At 38.3% G+C, this 18,304-nt stretch overlaps 1 protein-coding gene and 1 pseudogene across 1 annotated transcript; one reads left to right on the plus strand and one right to left on the minus strand.

The window, feature by feature from the left end:
* Positions 1-329: 329 nt before the first annotated feature.
* Positions 330-1,155, minus strand: LOC140806621 (uncharacterized mitochondrial protein AtMg00860-like). The gene is made up of 2 exons (XM_073163180.1): positions 1,005-1,155; positions 330-841 (listed from the first exon to the last, which is right to left on the minus strand). The coding sequence occupies exons 1-2, from the start codon at positions 1,153-1,155 to the stop codon at positions 330-332; spliced, it is 663 nt and encodes a 220-aa protein (XP_073019281.1).
* A 12,218-nt stretch (positions 1,156-13,373) lies between these two features.
* LOC140806622 (protein PLASTID MOVEMENT IMPAIRED 1-RELATED 1-like) lies at positions 13,374-17,817 on the plus strand (annotated as a pseudogene).
* Positions 17,818-18,304: the final 487 nt, after the last annotated feature.

Raw genomic sequence — 18,304 nt, forward strand, 5'->3', positions numbered from 1 at the left:
GTAAGCTCAAATCGCTAAATCTCTTCTTGCAACGGCCTCTGTACTAACAACTGAGTGATCACTCCATTCTTCCTGCTCAGGGAATCTGCAACTACATTAGCCTTACCTGGATAGTAGCTAATGTCGCAGTCATAATCCTTCACTAGCTCTAGCCACCTCCGCTGTCTCATGTTCAGCTCTTTCTATGTGAAGAAGTACTTCAGGCTCTTGTGATCAGTGAAAATCCTGCACTTCTCCTCATACAGATAATGCTTCAATATCTTCAGGGCAAATACCACTCCAGCTAGCTCGAGCTCATGAGTCGAATAATTCTCTTCTTGGATCTTCAACTATCTAGATGTGTAGGCTATAACTCTGTCATGGTGCATCAGAACCACGCACAAACCGAGTTTCTCAGCATCTGTATAAACCAAAAACTCTTCATACCCTGATGTCATAGTTAGAACTGGTATTTTGGTCAACGTCTGCTTCAGCCTGTCAAAACTCTCCTTACACTCTAATCCCCAGATGAATTGGGCATTTTTCTTTGTCAGGGCGGTCATATGCACCGCAATAGAAGAAAAGCCCTGAATGAACTTCCGGTAATACCCAGCTAGACCCATGAAACTGCGGATCTCTGTCACACTCTTAGGCACTGGCCAATCTCGGAGTGCCTCAACCTTACTAGGATCAACCTCCACTCCATCTTGGGATAAAATGTGGCCCATGAATGCCACTCTGTCTAACCAGAACTCGCACTTACTGAACTTGGCATACAGCCGCCTATCCTGTAAATTCTGGAGTGCAGTTCTCAGATGTTGACTGCGCTCCTCTCTCCTCTTTGAATAGATCAGGATGTCATCTAGGAAAATTATGACGAACTGATCCAAATACGGCTGGAACACGCGATTCATGAGATCCATGAAAATCGCTGGCGCTTTCATCAAATTGAAAGGCATCACCATAAACTCATAGTGCCCATAACACGTCCTGAATATATTCTTATGAATTTCAGACTCTCTCACCTTCAACTGGTAGGTATTCTGATCGAAGATCTATCTTCGAGAATACTAATGCTCTGTGAAGCTGATCAAATATATCCTCGATCTTGGGCAGTGGATACTTGTTCTTGACTGTGACTCTGTTCAGATCTCTGTAATCAATGCAGAGCCGCATGCTGCCATCTTTTGTAATGCCAAGATGTGAGTTGGTAATCAGCAATTATTAATGCATGATTTGATGTATTTATCGAAGGTCGAAGAAGCGACAGTTGCAATTCGATTTTAATGCAAAATATATTGTTGGGGCAGCAAAGACAGTGCACCCGCGGTTCAAAAAATAGTGCACCCGCGATCGTTTCTCATTAAATGTTGAAGGTTTACAGTAGCTTGACTGCACCCACGGTAAGAACAGGACCGCCCCTGCGGTGGATGCACCGAGACAGGAGCGCACCCGCGGTGCAAGAGCCAGCGCACCCGCTGTGGTTCTTCTGAAATTTTGGATATGATCGAGTATGCTCTGCGCACCCGCGGTATAAGAGTGAGCGCACCCGCGGTGCGACGTGCAACTTGAAAAATAAACCATGTGTCCCTTGCCATGCAATATAAGTGCTGAGTCTTCATTCTTCAGCATTTTCTTCAGCAGACCACCGAAATAACTCCCATGAAAACCTCAAGAATTCTCCTAGCTTAGAAATTAGCTTGCACAAGATCTCACCATCCAATTTTCGATCCGAGACTAGATTCGTATTTCTCTCATCACCAGCTTCGAAAGGACGTAAGTATTATTACATTTCAGCATGTTTTGAAGTGAGATGATTGGGGAAATCAGATTTTGATTGTTATCATATGTTCTTATGATTATTGTGAACGTATATTTGGAATCAGATCGAAGAAATTATTATACCGTATGCATTTGTTATGAATTTCAGCATATCTTGAATTGTTTAGAGGTTGACATACTGGAATTAGAATTGAGATGATATGGTATCGGTTATACATTGTTGAGATTTGATTATTGATGTTTGAGTTGATTGGTATTGTGAGATTACGTCGTTATGCCGTTGAAATGTGCCGATATTGAATATTGATCCGTATATGTATTGATTTGGGTTAAGGATTGATAGAATGCATCTGGAATATGTCATTTCAGATTTGTCTTGACAAGCTTCGACACCGAGACCTCGATATCGACAAAGACTGAACAACGAAAGGTATAATTCAATGTTTGATCCGGGAAGAATAACTCGAATCAGATTCGGTTTGAGTTTCCCAAAACCACATACTTGTTATGTTTGTACTTTATATTGATTTATATACTTGTACTGAGATCGGAGAGTCATTGGCAGATATGCCAAGTTTCTAGACGTTCGGTGGTATCGAGGCATAGGAGAAGATTGACTCCGATTGTAGACATTCGATACAAACATGGCCGAAGTCTAGGAATAAGACGTACCGCCACCCCGACTGGGAGAGTAGGTGGGAGACTTGTTACGTCTTATTCACACCGGGATCCCTAGATTTAGATATGAGTCGCGTTAAAGAGTAAGAGTCGAATTGTTTTATCTGTATTCACTAATGTGTCATAATTACTGATTCATGTATTATGCTTTTGTATTTAATTGCATGACATGCATGTATACATGTTTATACTGGGATTTGTTCTCACCGGAGTTTCCGGCTGCTGTTGTGTCTCTATGTGTGCATGACAAAAGGTGGGCAGGATCAGGGTCGAGACAAAGATGAGAGATCGAGATAGCGTGGTGATCACGGGCGTAGAAGATGTACTAGTAGTTTTTATATTTGATATGTAGTGTGTTATAAACTTTAGTTGGTATGATTGTAATGGAACAAGACATGTACCTACTTGGTTGAAAATAAAATAAAGGTATAATTTGTGTATGATTTATATACACTTGTTTATGTTATTATAAGAATTTTTTTTTTGACCCATATTTTCTAGCAAAGATCTAATTAATCCCAAAGATAATCGAGTTAGAGCCTGGGTCCCCACAACAGGTGGTATCAGAACGATAGATCCTTTAGACTGAGATAGAATAGAATGAGCGGGAGTATATTGAATTTTCTTCCTTGCTTTTCTTGTGCTAGCATGATTTATTGCTTTCACTATTACATGTTGTCTTGTTATCTGAGTTGATTACATCATGTATTTCCAAAGACTGAATCAGAACCGATTTTGGATCACAGGTATATGATCAGAGGAGGACTGAGACAAATTGTATAGATTGTGTACTAATCCGTTTGATAATCAGATATGCCTCCCCGACGAGTACCGCAATCAGTAGCAGGTTGAACACCAGAACATGGCAGTACTTCCAATGATCCGATGGATGTGACCGCTACACCGATGGAGACTTTGCTGAAAAGGTTTCAGTCGTTTCGACCACCGACACTGAAGGGCACAGAAAGTTCAGTTGAGTGTGAAAGTTGTCTCGATGACATCGAGATATTATTTGAATCTCTTGACTACACTGACGAGCGACTGAGTTAAACTTATTGGGCATCAACTGCAAGAAGTTGCAAAGAATTGGTGGCTTACTACGAAGAGAGCATTGGAGCATCGTGGCACAAAGATCACTTGGGAAGTTTTTAAAGCAGAGTTCTATCAGCGATTCTTTCCCGTGTCCTACCGAAAAGACAAAGGTGGTGAATTTGCCAATTTGAGACATGGACAGCTAAACATTGAGGAATATGTGGCAAAGTTTTCGACATTGCTCCGATTTGCTCCTCATGTCGCAGAGAATGACGAGGCCGTGGCGGATCAGTTTATCAATGGCCTGAATCCGGCAATCTTTACTTTGGTGAATACCGGTAGACCAAACAACTTTTCAGATGCCTTGAACCGTGCCAAGGGGCAGAAGCTGGATTGCTTAAGCAACGAAGCACTTCTTATGTCGCTCCTACTCCGAGACCGCCACAACCTTCAGTTCAACCCCCTCCCAGATTCGAGAGTGGTGGTAGTAGCAGCGGGAGGAAAGACTAGTTGAAAGCGAAAGGCAAACAGTTCAAGAGATCAGTGAGCAGTTCGTCGAGCTCCAGTGGATCACGACAGAGAGGTCCGGGTCAGAGTACAGAGTATACAGGTGTGTATTGCAGTTCTTGTGGAGGTAGACATGCCACCGAGCAGTGTCAGGGTGTGATGGGTCACTGTAACATCTGCAGACAGCAGGGACATTTCACCAGAGTATGTCCACAGAAAGGGGTACAGCAAGCTCAGAGTGTAGGAGCATCTGGTTCAGTGACTTAGCCTGAGAGGCAAGCATCATCTGTTCATTCCTTTCAGCCAACCCCTACACAGCTCCAGCCCAGAGCCAGAGATAGCCAGATAGTAAGCCAACCTCCCAGACAGCAGGCTCGAGTATTTGCATTGACAGAAGAGCAGGCCCAAGATGCACCAGACGATGTGATAGCAGGTAAGTGTTTTCTTTGCGGTTATGCTGCTTATGTATTGATAGATACGGGTGCATCTCATACATTCATTTCTGAACGCTTTGCATTGATGCATGATTTGCCTGTCGAGTCATTATCTGCTGTAGTATCTATTTCTTCATCGTTGGGAAGTGGTCTTATATCCGTGACTATGGTTAGACATTGTATATTACAGTTTGAGGGTCATGAGATTGACTTAGATTGCATTGTACTTGGATTGGCTGATTTTGACTGTATTGTTGGGATAGATATGTTAACCAAGTACAGAGCCACTATAGATTGTTTACGGAAGATTGTCAGATTCAGACCAGAGATGGCTGACGAGTGGAAATTCTACGGTAAGGGTTCCGGATCTCGGATTACCTTAGTATCTGTTTTGACGATGACGCAATTGTTACAGAAAGGAGCAGAGGGGTTCCTTGTGTATTCAGTAGATCTACTGAAATCGAGCCCAGCATTGGCAGACCTGCCAGTAGTATGCAAGTTTGCGGATGTATTCCAGACGAGATTCTAGGATTACCTCCAATCCGAGAGGTAGATTTTCGCATCGATATCATTCCAGGTACCATTCCTATATCCCGAGCTCCGTATAAAATGGCGCCGATCGAGTTGAAAGAATTAAAAGAGCAGTTAGAAGATTTGCTAACCAAGGGATATATCAGATCGAGTGTGTCTCCTTGGGGTGCTCCGGTATTGTTTGTCCGGAAGAAAGACGGATCAATGAGATTGTGTATTGATTACCGACAACTGAACAAGGCAACGGTAAAGAACAAATATCCCTTGCCTCGTATCGATGATTTATTTGATCAATTGCAGGGATCCTCTGTCTATTCAAAGATTGATTTGAGATCTGGATATCACCAGCTGAGAGTCCAAGATGTTGATATACCGAAGACAGCATTTCGAACCAGGTATGCACATTATGTATTTATTGTCATGCCTTTTGGTTTAACGAATGCTCCAGCAGTGTTTATGGGTTTAATGAACCGTGTCTTTCAGAAGTATCTGGATGAGTTTGTTATTGTTTTTATTGATGATATTCTGGTATATTCCAAGAGTATGATTGAGCATGCCGAATATTTAAGAATTGTATTGCAAACCTTGAGAAATGAGAAATTATATGCTAAACTGTGAAAGTGTGAGTTTTGGCTGAGACAAATTGTCTTTTTGAGGCATATCATATCTGGAGACGGTATTTCTGTTGACCCTAGCAAAGTTGAAGCTATGATCAGTTGGCCTAGACCGACATCAGTGCCAGAGATACGCAGTTTCATGGGTTTAGCAGGGATACTATCGACGATTTATTAAATATTTCTCCAGTATCGCGAAGCCGATTACCCAATTAACACAGAAGAATGCGCCATTCGTGTGGTCTGAAGCCTATGAGTCTAGCTTCTTAGAGTTGAAGAAACGACTGACCAGTGCTCCTGTATTGACTATCGCTTCAGGTACTGGTGATTTCGTTATATGTTGTGATGCATCTCACACAGGGCTAGGATGTGTTCTAATGCAGCGAGGGCATGTGATTGCATATGCCTCGAGACAATTGAAGCCACACGAGACTCGTTACCCAATTCATGATCTTGAATTGACGGCCATTGTATTTGCACTGAAGATATGGCGACATTACCTCTACAGCGAAAAGTTTGAAATCTACTCTGATCACAAAAGCCTGAAGTACCTGTTTTCACAGTCAGAGTTGAACATGAGACAGCGTAGGTGGCTCGATTTATTAAAGGATTTTGATTGCGAGATCAAATATTATCCAGGAAAGTCAAATGCAGCAGCAGATGCCTTAAGTCGAAAGGTATGTTCTTTATCCTTATCGACGATAGGTGTTTCGAATTGATTGAAGATTGCTGTTTGTCTGGATTAGCATTTGATACAGATAGTAGACCGTTGCGACTTGCTACGATTCAAGTGGAACAAAATTTGATTGTTCGCATTAAAGAAGCACAGAAAAATGATCCGAATGTGCAGAAGTCGATTGAGATGGTCAGATCAGGACATCATTCAGAGTATCAGGTACATGATCATGTTCTGTATGTGAATAACCGTCTTGTAGTGCCAAATGTTTCAGATTTGAAACAACAGATTTTATCAGAAGCGCACTGTAGTCAATTTAGTATCCATCCTGGTGGCAGAAAGATGTACAATGATCTCAAGACACAGTTTTGGTGGAAAAAGATGAAATCAGACTTTGCAGAGTCTGTATCTAAATGTTTGAACTGCCAATAGGTGAAAGCTGAGAGAAAGAAATCCGGAGGTTTACTTCAGAGCTTATCGATTCCTGAATGGAAATGAGATCACATTTCCATGGATTTTGTTACGAAGTTACCACGATCATCCCGGGGCTATGATACGATTTGGGTCGTGATAGACAGATTGACCAAATCCGCATGCTTTATTCCGTACAGAAAGACGTATCGACAGGATTAGATGGCTAAGATATATGTCAGAGAGATATTTCGATTGCATGGTGTGCTGAAGTCGATCGTATCATATCGTGATCCTCGATTCACTTCACATTTCTGGCATAGTTTGCAGCAGGCTTTAGGTACGACATTGCACCTGAGTACTGCTTACCGTCCCCAGACAGACGGACAGTCAGAGCGAACTATCCAGATATTAGAGGATATTCTAAGAACTGTAGTGCTAGATTTTGGCACTAGTTGACAAGATTCACTACATCTTTGTGAATTCTCGTACAACAACAGCTATCAGACGAGCATCGAGATGGCACCAGTTTGAAGCTTTATACGTGAAGAAGTGCAGATCTCCGCTGTATTGGGATGACATCTTAGAGGTACCAGAACTGGGGCCTAATATGATTCGTGAAATGACAGAGAAAATAAAGATCATCCTAGAAAAGAATGAAGATAGCACAAGATAGACAAGCTGATGTATGCGAACATCAGACGTAGACCGTTAGTGTTTGAACAGGGAGACAGAGTATTTTTGAAGATTTCTCCATTCAAAGGCTTTGTCAGATTTGGCAAACGTGGGAAGTTGTCTCCTAGATACATCGGTCCATACGAGATTCTTGAGAAGATTGGCGATCGTGCCTATCGACTCGTCATTCCTCCTTCTCTATCTGAGATACATGATGTCTTCCATGTATCGATGCTGCGTAGATATATGACAGATACTTCTCATATTCTTCAGCCTGACGAGGCCGAACTCGATGAGACTTTGAGTTATATTGAACAGCCAATACAAATTCTGGATCGGAATGAAAAACAACCCAGAACGAAGACTATTCCGCTAATGAAAGTCCAGTGGAGTCGTCATGGCACTGAAGAAGCGACTTGGGAGACAGAATCAGAGATGAGACAACGATATCCCGATTTATTTACATGATGTGAGTCTTTATTCAGCTTTTGATTATCTTGCTTCTTTTACTTGTTTTGATTGATTGCCTGCGAGTTCGAGGACGAACTCATATGTAAGAGGGGGAGAAATGTAATGCCCGAGATATGAGTTGGTAATCAGCAATTATTAATGCATGATTTGATGTATTTATCGAAGGTCGAAGAGGCAACGTTGCGATTCGATTTTAGTGCAAATATATTGTTGGGCCAGCAAAGACGGTGCACCCGCGGTTCAAAAGATAGTGCACCCGCGATCGTTTCTCATGAAATGTTGAAGGTTTACAGTAGCTTGACTGCACCCGTAGTAAGAACAGGACCGCACCTGCGGTGGATGCACCGAGACAGGAGCACACCCACGGTGCAAGAGCCAGCGCACCCGCGGTCGTTCTTCTGAAATTTTGGATATGATCCAGTATGCTCCGTGCACCCGCGGTATAAGAGTGAGCGCACCCGCGGTGCGACGTGCAACTTGAAAAATAAACCATGTGTCCCTTGCCATGCAATATAAGTGCTGAGTCTTCATTCTTCAGCATTTTCTTCAGCAGACCACCGAAATAACTCCCATGAAAACCTCAAGAATGCTCCTAGCTTAGAAATTAGCTTGCACAAGATCTATCCATCCGATTTTCGATCCGAGACTAGATTCGTGTTCCTCTCATCACCAGCTTCGAAAGGACGTAAGTATTATTACATTTCAGCATGTTTTGAAGTGATATGATTGGGGAAATCAGATTTTGATTGTTATCATATGTTCTTATGATTATTGTGAACGTATATTTGGAATCAGATCGAAGAAATTATTATACCGTATGCATTTGTTATGAATTTCAGCATATCTTGAGTCGAATTGTTTAGAGGTTGACATACTGGAATTAGAATTGAGATGATATGGTATCGGTTATACATTGTTGAGATTTGATTATTGATGTTTGAGTTGATTGGTATCGTGAGATTACGTCGTTATGCCGTTGAAATGTGCCGAGATTGAATATTGATCCGTATATGTATTGATTTGGGTTAAGGATTGATAGAATGCGTATGGAATATGTCATTTCATATTTGTCTTGACAAGCTTCGACACCGAGACCTCGACATCGACAAAGACTGAACAAACAAAGGTATAATTCAATGTTTGATCCGAGAAGAATAACTCGAATCAGATTCGGTTTGAAATTCCCAAAACCACATACTTGTTATGTTTGTACTTTATATTGATTTATATACTTGTACTGAGATAGGAGAGTCATTGGCAGATATGCCAAGTTTCTAGACGTTCGGTGGTATCGAGGCATAGGAGAAGATTGACTCCGATTGTAGACATTCGATACAGACATGGCCGAAGTCTAGGAATAAGACGTACCGCCACCCCGACTAAGAGAGTAGGTGGGAGACTTGTTACGTCTTATTCACACCGGGATCCCTAGATTTAGATATGAGTCGAGTTAAAGAGTAAGAGTCGAATTGTTTTATCTGTATTCACCAATGTGTCATAATTACTGATTCATGTATTATGATTTTGTATTTAATTGCATGACATGCATGTATACATGTTTTATACTGGGATTTGTTCACACCGGAGTTTCCGGCTGTTGTTGTATCTGTATGTGTGCATGACAACAGTTGGGACAGGATCAGGGTCGAGACAAAGATGAGAGATCAAGATAGCGTGGTGATCACGGGCGTAGAAGATGTACTAGTAGTTTTTATATTTGATATGTGTGTTATAAACTCTAGTTGGTATGATTGTAATGGAACAAGACATGTACCTACTTGGTTGAAAATAAAATAAGGTATCATTTGTGTATGATTTATATACACTTGTTTATGTTATTAAAAGAAATATTTTTTTGACTCACATTTTCTAGCAAAGATCCAATTAATCTCAAAGATAATCGAGTTAGAGCCTGGGTCCCCACATTTTTCTTCTTGACAAACAGTACCGGTGCGCTCCATGGAGAAAAGCTAGGGCAAATGAAAACCTTATCTAGCATCTTTAAAAAAAATATTTCGGTAGAATTTTAAACTGAGTGGATGTTTCATCTACACTGAGCATGTGTTCTTGACTTAATCCTTGATATCCGAGCATATTTTAAATGCATTATATCAGTTTGTATGATCGTAAATTCTGATGATTGTCGTTCACGTCTTTGTTTTCATCTTGGACATTCCATTTCACGAGGCTGGTTTTAGGTTGGTGGGTTCGGACGGCCAAGACAATGGATAGAGTAGTTGGTTTTTTGGTGGTCCAGTGAAGGTTTTATTTGGTTTATCTTATTCTCGTGTATGATTATAGTTTCGATTTAGTCGTGTTAACAATCAAGTCTGAGATTACTATTCTGTTTTTGTTTGGTTTGTAAGATTATTATGTTATTTGGTTTTCGTTGTTTAATTGTTGTTATCAAGTTTTAATTATGCATGCTTACTAGTATATTTAGTAATGGCTCAGGTAAGTACGCTACAAAGTAGGCATTAAAACATTTTTTATGTGGAAAAAATGTTTCTAAGTATGTTTGTTTAATCACTTTCATGCGAAAATGATATTGTGGCCAAATTAAGGGCTTAAACCTTTTGGTTTGTGTGTTTTACGATTGAATTTATTGTGTTTCATTTGAAATTTGGTTTGAATGTCATAAGTTGCAACTGATGATGCTGTATCAGCTTGAAGATATCATCAACATTTTGTTGTGGTTAAAATTTGAGGATAAATATGTTGGTTGTGAACTATATTGTCTAAAACATGTCATTTGACCTTTACAAAAACAAATTTGACAGAGTTTTCCCTATAAATATTACATTCAATCTCATGCACATCACAAAAAAACAGGTTTTTTGGTCGCTTGCAGTCATCACAAGTCAAGTGAATTACTCGCCAAACCATGGAACCAACACAAGTAAATGACAGATAAAATTGAGCAAGTAACAATAACACATTGGATATGACCATTCAAAAAAAAAAAAAAAACTGGTCTATAAACTGCGATCTGATTAACATTTGTCGGAATAAGCAAGAGAGATCCATCATTTACATCTCATTCTCAAAATATCGAGAAAGCTCTATGTATTCTAAGATATGTATATTTCGATGTTTCCAAGTCAGTTGTCTACTTTTGGATGTTCTCTTTTTTGCCTAATCGATTTCCCGCCAAGATCTTGAACCTCATGAACGAGTTGAGCAGTTGAAGACTTCGAGCTAACGATGTGTGTTCTGACAAGTAATGGTAGAGGTTGAGTCATAGCTTGAGATTCAGAAAATTGGCCATTTATTCAATATAAAAGCAAATATATATAAAAATTCAGACAATGGTCGCAAGCATGATAGTTTGTGCTCAAGGGATTACTGTAGTGGAGACAAACAAGGAATGAAGAATCACCAACCATGAAGTACCATGCATGGATAAATTTAAATCTTAGTGTTGGTTCCTGAATTCAAGTCCCTCAAAATTCTAAATACTGATCAAGGGTAAATTGTTTATTCAAGTCAACTGAAGAATTCCAAACCAAAGAGTGATAAGGGCAACATCAATTCATGAATTCAAGGAGATTTAATCATGAAAAGATGACATATTATATGAGCAGAGAGGAACAAATGTATTTTCAAGTATGATCTTTGCTAAAAATGAATACTTAACCAATTATATCATCAATTGTTTGAACCATGGTTAAGAAAGATTACACTACAAAAACTCAATTCACCAAGCCATTGAATCAACAAGAGTCTAACAGTAAACCATGAAGCAAATACGAAATTTACAGGCTTTAGATGCACCTCAGACAAAACATCAAACACCTCAAATGCAAGTAGAAAAGGAATTTAACAATTTTATGGATATCTGCGACTAAGATTGAATTTAGAAGAAAGGGTTGAAGAAGGTGAAAAGCAGAACTTCGGATCTTTTCATCCTCTTTCTCAAACCATCCCTCTTTTGAATTCTCTCCACGAATTTTCAATTGGACTGAAGCAATGGGATTGGACTTCTATATATATTCAAATTGGGCTTTTTCGGACCCAAAATCAAGCTCATTATCTTGATTCCCTTTCATTTTTATCATATTCTTTCATCTTTTATTTTCAATTCTAGTGGTAAAATATGATGATCTCAATTCATAATATAACACAATTAATTTTGCATGCATTTTTCTTCAATTTCTTGATTATTTTCCTAGTTTTGTAGCTTATCCAAGAAATTATAACTAACAATTAATTGGGAGATCGCGTCATTTGTTTTAGAAGTCAGATTTCACATTTGACATAACTTATGACCGACTTATTTTGTAAATTTTCTGTGCAAACAGATAGTCACTGAACTTTTTCAATACAAGCTACAAGTTTCTTAAGAAAAAAGCAAAAATTTGTGTGAGACAGTTTAACTAGTCGTATTTTGTGAGACAGATCTCTTATTTGGGGCATCCATGAAAAAGTATTACTTTTTATGTTATGAGTATTACTTTTTATTGTGAATATCGGTAGGGTTGACTGATCTTACAGATAAAGATTCGTGATACCGTCTCATAATAGACCTACTCATAATGAAGTATTGAGAACGGATCGTGACAAGTTCGATATGTATGATCCAATAAAAAGAGGAAAATGTTTTTTTAGTTTAAATTTTATTTTGTTAATTTATTGTGAATATTGATCGGGTTGACCTGTCTTACAGATAAATATTCGTGAGATCGTCTCTCAAGAAACCTACTCTAATAAAAAAAAAAGTAATTTATAATAGGTCCGGCACACTTTAATAACTCACAGAAAGCGAAAGCAATAAATCTAAATTTTGAATAATCAACAAATGCTAATCAATATTGAGCATCCATATATGTTATAATAAATTAATGTTTTAAAGCATAACATTTATCGGTAAATATTATTTTATAAATAAAAACATATAAATGATTTTTTTTTACTATGTATTCTAACATTATTGGATTGGTAATTGAGCACATACGTTATTTATATCTAACACATTGCATGTAGGCTATATTATATTTTTTTATTTTGAATAATAAAAACTAGTAAAAATAATATGAGGAAAGATAGATTTTAAAAAATAGAAAGAAATATATTGAAGAATAAATATTCAAAAATATTATTTATGGAAGAAAAACAATTAACTAGTTTTGTAACGATTATGTATGTATATTAAAAATTTAGAATAAATTATAAATCCACATATCGTAAATTTCGTGGGAAATGTAGTTATGTATAAGTAATTTTTCCAATCAAATTCTATATTTGTGTTTTTATTTTAGAATAAATTTCTTATGACAGTCTTATGGATTTTATATTTGTGAGACGAGTCGATCGATTCTATATTTAGAATAAATAATAATATTTTTGAGATTCAAAATAATATATTTTCATGAGTCAGATCAGAGATAATATCATATTAAATATTTTGTTTATTTTAATATTTTTTTATTGCTAAAACAATTGTTGCACGTTAAACAGTTAGTTTATTGAAACAAATTATTATAAGATAATTATCATATAAATATCTTATTTAATTTAACAATATAAATACAATAAATAAATATATAAATAGATGAAAAACGTGCAGATAGGAACCTTCTTTTATTGGTGGAAAAAAATTAAACAATTTTCAAAGGAGAAGGTAGTTGGCTGGTTGCCGACTTGTTTTGGGTGTCGAAGCAAACAACCGAACGAACAAGCCACAGCGCCGAGGAATTCTAACCCGTCAGATAAGAAAAGTAAAATTGAAAAGAAAAATATACATGGTGTCTGCAGTAAACATCTCTTCTCTTCCTTAGGGGACCGAGTCAAAGATTGCTGTAAGTCCCAAGATTGTATGTTAATTGGATTTTACGTGATCGATTTGATTCAGTAGCTTCTTGAATGGGCTCTAGTTGTGCATCGGTGTTATTGTGTTTTACGTTTTACATCTGGGATTTTCTCTGTTTGATTTAATTTAAATTTATTTACTTTTTCCGTGTTAAAACATTTTGTGAAGATGGAGCAAAGTAGTGAATGTTTGATACCCACTTGGATCTTTTCATTTCTAAGGACTAGCGGAATCGATCTGATTATTAATGTGAATGAAATGAAGTAGAAATTATGTAATGAGTAAGAAATTTATCTTGATTCAATCTTTGATACAGTGCAGGTGATGAATGGGGAAAGCTAAGTATCCATAAACAAGGAACATAAGACATGGTCACTTTAACTGAATTCTGATTTAGCTACTACCGCACTTAGAGTGCTGAATTGTTTTATTTTGCCATTCTGATAGGTGTTTTAGCCTCTGTTATTGCCATTATTAGCGGTTGAATATGGTCAGGCAAGTTTAGAGTTTTACAGGATGTCATCAGAACTCAAATTCGCGAAGACGGGCGGAGAAGATTTGGACGGTGGGCTTTTTCTGCATGATATTGAAGAAATCAGTCACGCCCTTTATTTGCATGGAAACCAACGTAAGGCATTGAATCCAACTTCTGATCACCGGATTAATGTGGTCCCTAAATACGGCTTTTCAGAATCGAGAAATAAATTCAAGATTCATGATTCGCCGCAAAAGGACAAGAAATTATCCATATGGAATTGGAAGCCTTTAAAGGCTCTGACCCACAACCATAATCATACGTTTAATTGTTGTTTCTATCTCCAAGTGCACACTGTCGAAGGGTTGCCTTCGAATTTTAACAGCCTTAATCTGTGTGTGACTTGGAGTCGGAAGGGCAAGATGTTAAAAACTCACCCTTCCCGTGCATATTTGGGAATGGCCGAATTTGAAGATACTCTCATGGACTGGTGTACTATTAATTGTAGTAGAAACAGGGCTCGTAATTCAACAAACTATGAACCCAAAGTCTTCTTGCTTCATACCTCAGTGATAGGGGCTACAACACTGGACATTGGGAAGCACTGGATTGACCTAACAAGGTTGCTTCCAATGACTTTGGAGGAGTTAGAGACTGAAGAGGGGGGCTCAGGGAAGTGGACTACTAGCTTTAAACTCACAGGCATAGCAAAAGGTGCAATGTTGAATGTTAGTTTTGGATTTTTCATAATGAATAGTAATTCCATTGAGTCAGGGTAATTATGTGAAAGTTCCTAATGTTGAGAACGAACGTGGACCAGCAACTGGCAAATTATATTACTGATTTCGGAAATAGTCATCAAAGAAGCCAGATAAATTACCATAGTACCATCCCTACAGGTTCAAGTAAACAGCCACATCGTCGGTCCCAGTCACTAGAACTGAAATTTCTAGATGACCTCCCAAGCAGAGGATCAGAACTCGCACATTCAGTTTCTTTGTTGTACCAAAAGTTTGACCAGGAAAAGATGTGTGATGTTCTAGAGTTTGATTACGGTCATGAGTCTTTGCAGTCCCTAAAACCTAAGGCTGCCCCATCTCTTGAGTCTGCTGGTGGTAATATTGGACAGGAGGTTGACAGTACCAACTTTTCCATAAGTGAGCAAGATTTAGAAAGCTCCATGATAAATCAGGTGAAGCTAGAACGGCATGGTAGTCAAAGAATGGACAGTTCTCTAATTGAAATTATTAATGTTGCTGAGATTTTTGATTGGGAAGAGACAGTAATTTGATGAGGACATTGAATGTAATCTGAATCTTGGTAGCGATAAACATGACATGATTGATGAGACTAAACCCAAAGAAAATAGCATGTCCATTAAAGAACCATATGATGAAGAACACGATTTAGTTTTCTCTGACATGATGGCATCTAAATCAGCAGATTTGGATTCATCACAAGATATAAGCAATTGTTATGAGCAAGAAACATCCGATAAAATCCAGTATTGCGATAAATATAGTAAGTTTCACTGAATCTCTTAGCTTGGATGATGTTGCAGAATCTATAGAAAACGATTTTCTTAACATGTTGTGCCGGCAGAGTACAGATGACATAGGTTTTGATAGCTATCTTGAGTCTCCGAGAGATCAACTATTGAAACAGTTTGAGGAGGACTCCCTTCCAAGGGAAAACGACTCTTTTGATACTGTTGTGATGGCAGAAGAGGATTTTTTTTGTCATACACCCGATGGCTATCTGAGAATGCCACATGCAGACGATTTTGGTTTGTCCCCAGCTATTCTAGCTGATGACCAGTATCTAGGTGGTATAACCCACTCAATGAGTAAAAAAAATGCTAAAGTAATTGAAAATTTGGAAACGGTAGCTTTAATGCAGGAATGGGGTTTGAATGAGAAGGATTTTCAGAATTCTCCATGCTCTAGCTCTGGTGGATTTGGAAGCCCAGTCTATGTGCCCCCAGCAAAACCTTTGAAGTTGCCTTCTCTTCAAGAATGCCTTGGTCCAATCATTCAGATAAAGGGTGGTGGTTTCTTGCGGTCAATGAATCCTTTACTTTTCAGAAATGCAAATAATGGGGCTAGATTAATCGTGCCAAGTTTCTGCTCCAGTTGTGTTTCCCAAAGCAATGGGGCTCACTGTCATGGAAATACTTCAGTGTTGGGCATCTGTGGGAGTTGAAAGGATGTCTATTCAAGCAGATAAATTGATGCCTTTGGAAGATATCACGGGGAAGACGGTACAACAAGTGACGCCAGAGGCTGAATCAATAACAGAGGTTTTTAAGAGGTCTGTGAATTCTTGAATATAGTGTCATGAAGTTGCCATCAAATTCTACTAACTAATTCTGAACAACTTGTTTTGTTTTGCCTCCTTTTTTTTCCTGAAAATTACAGATTGGATTTGGATGAGATCGATTCAGATTGTGTATCTTTTGAAAATATCGTTCCTGTGGCTATAACAAATTTTGAAGGTCTTTTAATTGAAGGACTGAAGATTCAGTCTGGTCTAACAGATCAAGAATCACCTCCGAAAGTTGGGATCCAGTTTGTCGCGAGTTCTGATCCAGATAAGGCTACTGAAGTTTGTGCGAACTTTGGTTCTGAAAGGACATCAGGTTTGGGGCTCCTTGATGATGATGAGTTAGTCAAATACGCTTTGTCATTGGAAGATTGGGTGAGGTTAGACAGTGAAGGTTTTGACACCGACGGTGGAGCTGATGAAAATGGTTTGAAACCTCTTGCAGCTCATTGCACTGGGTCTTTAGAATTGAGCAGTGTACGGGATTATGGTACTTCAAATAAAAATTTTATAATGGGTTTAAAAGTGCAGCTTAGAGATCCCTTGCGTGATAATGAAAGGGTTGGTTCCTCAATGCTTGCAATGATTGAAGTTGAGAGAATTCGCTCCCCTAAAATGCCCTGCACATTAGGGAATATTTTAAATGATGAAAAGGATGGTTTGGACAGAAGATTGGTTGAATCGATTGTTGGCTCCGAACCTAAAAAGTTGGATCTTTGAAAAGGGTATTCCGCAATTTAAATTCTCGGAAGTCCATATTACTGGCCTAAGTACTTCACTTGGTAAAGAGCTTTGGGGAACTAATAAACAACAGCAATCTGGATCCCGATGGTTGGTCTCTAGCGGCCTTCGGTCGAACCAACAAGAATCATATTTGCAAATCTAAGGCAATTATACAATCTTCTTCAAGAATAATGAGAACGCCATGGCCTACGAATGTACTTTGGAGCATATCCTCTGATACACAAGGTGAAGCAGCTGCATGGGACGAGATAGTTGGGCTAAATGTGTACAAAAGAAATCCTGATATTATATTCCCATAAAAATCTAACAGCTTGTGGAAATAAACAATAATTATTGATCGTATCAGCTTTCCTTTTGGTTAAATTATATGTTGCAACTCCTCTGGGGTCCGAACCAGAACCTCTCTTTGACGTGGATGACAGGGTAATGCTATTGTTTTGAAGACCACAGAGTTACATTTCTATAGATTCACTGTATAGTTTTATTTCGTAAAACTTAGATTGAGTGCAATTTTTGCCTCGAACGATGAAGGAGATAAATTTGCTGTGATATATATTTAAAGCATAGATTAAATGATCAATAACCAAACAACATATTTCCTTTTGTAGCTGATAATGGACTTTGAAGCCTGTGAACCATATGTTAATCTTAAATATAAGATCTGCTTTTCTTGGTAATTCTATGATACCATATTTCCAACGCTTTTGAGAATGGTGTCCTATATTCGCAACAAATCACCAGCTGTGAATTTGTTCAATTTTTTCATTTTATCTTGCAACAGTTGAGCATCCCACCAAAAGCTCCGGAATCTGTCAATTTAAACTACTGATAAATTTTTCAAGGTACGTACAATTGCATTCTCTATTTCTTGAAAAGGTACAGAAAACCCAACAATAGTGATAGAATTTGTATGGAATCTCAATTACTGAAATCAAAGCTGAGGATGTCCCTGATGATTGTGGACTCTCTCGTAGGTCGTTATGACATATTGCGAATCCTCTTTATTTCTGTCAACTCTCTTTTTTACTGGGCATCCTTCAACTGCGCACCTGTAATAGTTCCTGTTGATTACATTTTATGGTCAGTTGTGTAAATTTTGAGGTTATTTGATAAATAATTAAAAGCCGTGAATTGGATTGACACAAACTGCGGTATAGTAAATAT

The sequence above is a fragment of the Primulina eburnea genome, chromosome 12 (assembly GCF_022965805.1).
Source record: "Primulina eburnea isolate SZY01 chromosome 12, ASM2296580v1, whole genome shotgun sequence".
Lineage (NCBI taxonomy): Eukaryota > Viridiplantae > Streptophyta > Magnoliopsida > Lamiales > Gesneriaceae > Primulina > Primulina eburnea.

Coding starts and splice junctions, on each gene's coding strand:
- LOC140806621 (XM_073163180.1), bottom strand. CDS start 1,155: ATGCGGCTCTGCATTGATTACAGAGATCTGAACAGAGTCACAGTCAAG. Junction 842..1,004: donor AGAATACCTACCAGTTGAAG/GTGAGAGAGTCT, acceptor TAATTTTCCTAG/ATGACATCCTGATCTATTCA.